The following is a 7,151-nucleotide window of genomic DNA, read 5'->3' as shown; positions in this document are numbered from 1 at the left end:
AGGGAAAGGTATATCCCCTAACTTCCAACAAGTGATAGAATCCTTGTTGGATAAGAAAGAGCATTTAGCTTTTGCACCAGATACCAAAGAAACAAGGATGATGATAGACGTGGTGTCAATCAAATTTCCACTTTTGAAGGTACCTAATCGTTTGTGATATTTTGTATTTCAGTTTGTGGTATTATGGGCTTAATTTATTGCTGAAATGTTAGTGAATTAATTTGACTTCCTTCCTCCAATTCATGAACTGTATTCCCTGAGTTAATTGCTTGAATGCGGTTTTTTCTGTGGGTCATGCATGTTTAAACCTCTTCTTTGGCTGCTATCTTGCTTTGGTACACATCTTTGGCTTCTTTATCATGTCTATCCATTCTATTGTTTTATTTTCCCCATATTTTCTTGCCTCTAAGAGCATTAGATTGCTCGGTTTCTTTTCACTTGTTTTTAGGGAATACAGAATTCAATGAATTTTATTTTTACATGGATGTTCAAGTGCATTTTTATTCGAGGAAATATTTTTTAAGAAAAATAGTTTAAATATTCTGATTGTGGACTATTTTGACAATTGATCATAAAGTACAAGTTATACTTGACAATATTTCATTTCATACAAGTCTCATTGCACAAAAAAATCTTTGGTATTGAAGCAAGTTAACTAACGCTTGCTATTTTCTTATTGTATAATAGTTTGGTTCTCATACGTGAAATCAATTTTGTTTAAAGGAAGAGTTGAACTATGGCTACAAAAATAAATAAATAATGTTTTTGTTCACGACATATAAACAAAATCCATCACCCCGCTAAATTAATTCACTTCTTTTATTTCTTTCTTTCTTTTCATCCCAAAAAGCATTTCCAAGCTCTGCTCCCCTTCCTCCATTGTGGAGTGTCTTCATGCACCTAAATGTGTGTTCAAGCAAGTACTTAGAACCTTAATCCTTTCAAATTTTTACATTAAGCAGATGTACATGTCTTCTCCATTCATCTTTTGAAAGAGTTGTCCTTGAATCTGTCTAATTAAAATTTGGTTCCTATGCAGCTTGTTAGTATTGTATACAAAGACGAGGTAGAGTTGGAAACCTACATCCGGTCAGATGCTTATGGTATCTGTCATGACATAAGGTAAAATCCTTTTCTAGCTGTGAAAGCTTTGTAGGTCTATCAACTACTGGAAGGGTATGTTATTGACATGGTCCATTGGGCATGAGGAAAATAAAAGTAATCTTGTTAGGAGAATAATTTAGAGTTATGGGATATTGAGATTTGAGGTGCTATGCAGATTATTCAATACTTTGTTAGTATCCTTGGTTACCTTCTGTGCCATATTCTTATACGCTTTAATCTTATAAACAACCTCTCTCCTATAAAATATTTTCGTTGCTTGGCATTTGAGTTTTTGGTTCTTCTACTGTACTAATCAGTAAACCTCTTTCCTGTCGTTTGGGGGGGTCATTCATTATCTTCTCTCTGATTGTAGATACTTTCTTTGTCCCTATGAAAATTAAATGAAAATTATAATTTTCATTTTTCATACAACTAGCAAGAAACGTTGGTATTTTATATGGGCCTTGTTCCATTTTCAAATTCATTTTATGTATCAGCGACAAATATATATCTTGTATTTTTTTATATATATCAGTGACAATTATTTGTCTCGTGTTTTTGTATGTATCATTGAGAAATATTTATCCCGTGTTTTTTAATAACTAAGATTTGTCTTGTGTTCTTTTTCTTATTTATCGGTGACAAATATTTGTCATGTGTTTTTTTATGTATCACTGGCAAATATTTGTCTTGTGCTTTTTTATATTATCATTGACAAATATTTGTCCAGTGTTTTTTATTCATTAGTTATTCTTAAGAATTAGGGTAAAATATATTTATTGAATTGACATATGTTACAATACATTAGGGATATTAGTATTCATATATAACTAAATCCTTACTAGTACTCCTATACAACAAATTTATATTAGTATTCATATAGAACTAAATCCCTACTAGTACTCCTATACAACTGAATCCCTATACACGAGGGATATTTTTTAATAATAAAACAACAACAAATTTTGACACTCCCCTCAAGCTGGTGAATTGGTGTTCTCCATTCCCAGCTTGGATACAATTTTTTTAAAGTTGCTGCTGTTTAGTCCTTTAGTTAGAAGATCTGCAACGTTGCCTTGGGAAGAGACATATAGAGTGAAAATTAGGCCACTATCGAGTTTTTCTTTGATGAAATGTCTGTTGGCTTCAATATGCTTGGTTTTGTCATGCTGCAATGTATTATGTGCTATGTCAATAGCATATTTATTATCACAATAGAGTTTCATTGGTTAATCCCACTTTATCTTCAGGTCTTCCAACATGATTTTTAACCATAGTAACTCGCATATCCCTTGTGTCATTCCCCTAAATTCCATTTCAGCACTAGAATTGGATACCACACTTTGTTTCATACTCTTCTAGGTCGCAAGATTCCCACGTAGAAAAGTGCAATATCCCATGGTCGACCTTCTATCTACAATTGACCCTGCATAGTCAATACCGGTATATGCTTCAAGATCCAGATTTCCATTTCGTCTGAACAAAATTCCTCTTCTTAGGGTTCCTTTTAAATATTGCATGATTTTGAGTGCAACTTGGAAGTGTACCTCGTTTGGTTGGTGCATGAATTGACTGACTAGGCTTACAGCGAAGGCAACATCAGGTCTAGTATGTGACAAATATATGAATCTTCCAACCAATCTTTGGTACATTTCCTTGTCAACTGCAATGTCTTCTTCTGCATTTACCAACTTTAAATTTGGATCGATTGGTGTACTCGTTGGCTTGCATGCTGTCTTGCTCGTTTCCTGCAGAAGATTTGGTGATGTATTTTTGTTGGGATATGAAAATCCCTTTTCTTAGAGTGAGTCACTTCAATTCCCAAAAAATACTTCAATTTTTCCAAGGTTTTAATCTCAAATTCTTTGGCTAAGTGTTGTCCTAACAGTTGTTGCTCCTTTTCATCATTACCGATGAATATAATGTCGCTACATATACCAATAACCCTGTTATTCCCCCTAACTGAGAATGTATGATAAAGAGAGTATGATATCCTTGGCTTTGTTTGAAGCCTAGACCCACCATGTCGGTGGTGATTATTTGTCCCATACTGTTTTAATATTCAACCAATTGTTGAAATTGAAGAGGTTAGTTTCAATTTTTTTCCTAGTGTTCTCTATTCTTATATTATAATAGATTGATTATGTTTTCTGTTTTTACAAAATCGAACCAAGTTGTCCCATAATTTTATATATTTATTGTCGACAAATTGTGTCCTGTTTTGTTATGCCCTAGTTGAAACCCGTGTTGTTGCGCAGGTGGCGCATTGTTGGTATTCTATATGCATCTCATTCAAAATTCAAACAAAAATATGATTTTATGTATCAGAGACAAACATTTGTCTTGTATTTTTAATATTTATCAATTATAAATTTATCTTTGTTTATGTATGTATCGGTGGGAAACATCTTGTTCTGTACTTTTTAAATATTTATAAGTGATAAATATTTGTCGTGTTTTTTATGTAACACTGACAAATATTTGTCTTTTCATTTTTTATATTTATCACCTACAAATATTTGTCTTATTTTTTTATGCATCTGTTATAAATATTTATCCTATATTTTTTTAATATTTATTATTGTCTCATATTTTTTTATGTATCATTGACCAATATTTATCACATAATTTTTTTTAGTTTTCTCTGACAAATTTTTTTTATGGTTCTTTTTATGCATTAGTTATAAATATTTATCCTATGTTTTTTAAAAGAAAAGCATACACAACAAAAAAATTTACACAATCTATTATTAAAATATTGTAATAAATATGTGATATATATTGTACGAAAAAAGTGATATATGTATCACATGCACGAGTGGTGTCTGACGTTAGAATTCATTAACTTTTTTTAAGCTGGCACTGTTTCATTTCTTGGATGAATTTATTTAATCCTATTTAAAAAGTGCAGTGCAGTTGAAAAAAAGTGCACTGCGGTATATAGTAGCACGGTTATACATAGTCTTAGCATAGTGTAGTGTGTACATCAGTGTAGTACATAGTAACAGTGCATAGTGCACAGTTACTCATACAAATGTGCAGTTTTATTGGTGTATTTTACGACAATGACACCTATATTTATGCCGAAGTTAAAATAGAAGAGGTCAGTTTTGAGATTTTGGTATAGTTTTGTTTTCTTATACTTATAGTAGATAGATTGAGAATTTTATAGGACATTATGGCAACATTTGACCTGTATAGCTGACACTGCCTATTAAGAAAATACTTTGGTTGTTGTGTAAAAATAGAAATTATTCGCAGGTCTAGCTCATTTTAGATGATAGCTCTATTTAGTTTTAGCAATGTCTGCATATTAAATTTTATAATCTAGCGTCTGCTTAACACAAGATATGAAAATAGGCTTTTTTATTCATCTGAAATTTGATATATGGTGAGATGTGGAAATATGGGCTGTTTTTCTGATTATTTATTTATTTCGGTCATACCTGTGTAGGAATTGTTCAAATCCCAAAATTAAAGGAGCAGTTGTATTTTACGAACAAGGTCCTCAGTCATTTGACTATAGCATACGCCTCAATCATACATGGGCTTTCTCTGGTTTTCCAGATGTTACAACAATAATGGATACAAATGGTCCTTTTCTTAATGACTTGGAACTTGGTGTTAGTGCTGTACCAACAATGCAATACAGCTTCAGTGGGTTTTTGACAGTATGGTTGCTTCATTCTCATTCTTATAACTTCGTATTCATTGTTGCTTTTCTTCCCTCTACTTTATTACCTCTAGTAGCAATATATGTTGAATATTGAGTAATGCACAACTAGTAGTATATTGTAGTGATTGCTTGTGGCTGTGTATTTTATTGTTGAAATTATATGTTAAATTATATTCTTAAGCACTTCAAAGGAAGTCGAAGACAAATTTCCTTAAAGAGATTAAATTACTTTATTTTGAGTAGCAACGTTAATCCCAAGGAAATACTTTAATTTTCTGATGTCTTTTATCAAAAATTGAGCTCCTAATTTTTCTCTTAGGATTTGGTTCCGAACATCATCATCACCACTATAATGATTTTATCTGCATAGACAAGTTGGACAGTGAGTTTACCTTATCTCCTTGGCGTGTACCATTGACACTATAGTTTGAGTAAATCTTTCAAACCAAGAACTTGGAGATTGCTTCAACCTATAGATTTTTTTTAAAAATCTTACAGACCTTATTTCCTTCTTTCGTGAAGTAAAAAATCTAGGTAGAATCTCCACAAATACTTATTTCTCCGGATCTCAATGTAGAAAAGCATTAACATCAACTTGGTTTAGTTCCAATTAAGTTAATCTCAGGTTCGGAAACTTGAAGTTGTTGTTGAAGTTCAAGAAATAGGATTAACATTGTTAACATGCTTCCCTCTGGCTAAACCAAGTTAGTACTATAGCGGGATAGCAGGTTGTGGAAACCAATTAACACTGTTCAAGAATGTTATCATCAGTGAATGAAACAAAGTATTTCAGATTTATCTTTCACTCTTTAACACTGTTTTTTGTTTTTTATGATTCTTCTTCCCTCTATGGCTAATTGGTATCTTCATCACTTCTATTTGTGTACTAATGCATCATTTTCTGGTTTTGTAGCTCCAGCAAATGGTTGACTCATTCATAATATTAATAGCTCAACAGCCTGAATTAAATTCAGTTGCTGACACAGTAAAGCTTCCTCTTCTAGGATTTCATGACACCGATTTCTCGTTAAAAGTTCCATGGACTCAGTTTAATCCTACTAATATACGAATAGCTCCATTTCCCACTCGAGAGTACACTGATGACCAGTTCCAGGCAATTGTAAAGGAAGTCATGGGAATACTGTAAGTGTTTCTTTGAAACTTTACTGAGTGTTCTTAGATTATATCTTTGAGTTCACCAAAAAAAGAGTATATCTTCGATAAGCTTTATTGTTTAATGAGAACATGTATCTGCAGGTATTTATTGGGGTTTCTCTATCCAGTTTCTCACCTAATAAGTTATTCTGTGCATGAGAAGGTTTGGTTATCTTAAGTTTGTTATTAACTGATTTAGCTATTCCCTTTTTTTTTTTTTGTTTCCCTCTCTTATCTTCATAGTTTTATTAACATTATTTCTTTACACTAGGGATATAAAAAATTGTCCTCTCTTGTCAGGCTTGTGTCTCTCTATTTATTGACTTAGCATTTCAGGAACAAAAGATCAAAGAAGGACTGTATATGATGGGCTTGAAAGATGGCATATTTCATCTCTCTTGGTTTATCACATATGCTTTGCAGGTAAGTCTTGCTACAGGTTTTTACTGTTCCTTGTTTTAAGAGGATTTAATATCCTCTGTATTTTAAATATTTTTTCCTGCCAAAATACATTCTTGTCGAATCTGATAGATGTATCTGGGTGTCCAGATTCACAGGAGTTGGTTTAGGAGGAAATAAATATTAATCAAAATCAATTCAGATACTTTTAGATAGCTTTTATCTTTATGATTATTCTTTCCCTTATTTCCTCCTGCTTTATAGGAGATTTGATTTGTTTTTATGTTTATTTCCATATTTGTAGCAGAATTGGTCATTCAATTCAGTATAAATACCCTGTGTATCATTTGTTTACAAAAAAGGGAGAAAAAGTGTTTTTCTCTAAAGCCATAAATCTCTTTTATTCGACATCTTAACATAGGGAAAAACAACTAAATGAGAATGCTAAAGCAAGTTGAATGGACAAAACAACGAAAATTGAAATTTCTGTGTACTAGAAAGTGCCAAAAATATCCAAAATATAGCTTTAAAAACTTAAGCTTTTAGGAAACACGTAGTAAGGAGATTGCCAGGTTGTTCTTTATTGCCCCCTATTTTCCATATCTAATTTAAATTTCAGTGCAAAAGCAAAACAAAGTGGATCTGTTTATTAACTCTTCAAGCCCGAAGAGATCTTGCATTCGAAAGGTTAATTAGAAAACTGGTCCATTGCATGTCCTGTTAACATTGGCGAGAAAATTGATTGCAGATCCCATGTTTTTGCAAGTTTAAGCGGTGATCTTGCTTGGTTTCACCTCCCAATGATCATGTGCTGAAC

General features: G+C 32.2%; 1 protein-coding gene across 3 annotated transcripts in view; it reads left to right on the top strand.

The window, feature by feature from the left end:
- The window catches only part of LOC101502626 (ABC transporter A family member 1), a 32,443-nt gene that overhangs the window by 1,338 nt on the left and 23,954 nt on the right, over nt 1-7,151 (top strand). For 2 of the 3 annotated variants that reach the window (XM_073366195.1, XM_073366196.1), the window contains exons 4-9: nt 6-139; nt 1,040-1,122; nt 4,559-4,775; nt 5,694-5,923; nt 6,038-6,098; nt 6,272-6,358. In XM_073366195.1, the coding sequence (XP_073222296.1) occupies nt 6-139; nt 1,040-1,122; nt 4,559-4,775; nt 5,694-5,923; nt 6,038-6,098; nt 6,272-6,358 (812 nt within the window). Of the gene's footprint in view, nt 1-5; nt 140-1,039; nt 1,123-4,558; nt 4,776-5,693; nt 5,924-6,037; nt 6,099-6,271; nt 6,359-7,151 lie in introns of those variants that run through there. The other variant, XM_027332612.2, reaches the window with a different exon arrangement.

This window comes from Cicer arietinum, chromosome 3 (genome assembly GCF_000331145.2).
Source record: "Cicer arietinum cultivar CDC Frontier isolate Library 1 chromosome 3, Cicar.CDCFrontier_v2.0, whole genome shotgun sequence".
Taxonomy (NCBI): Eukaryota; Viridiplantae; Streptophyta; class Magnoliopsida; order Fabales; family Fabaceae; genus Cicer; species Cicer arietinum.
This window is presented reverse-complemented; position numbering and strand designations above follow the sequence as displayed.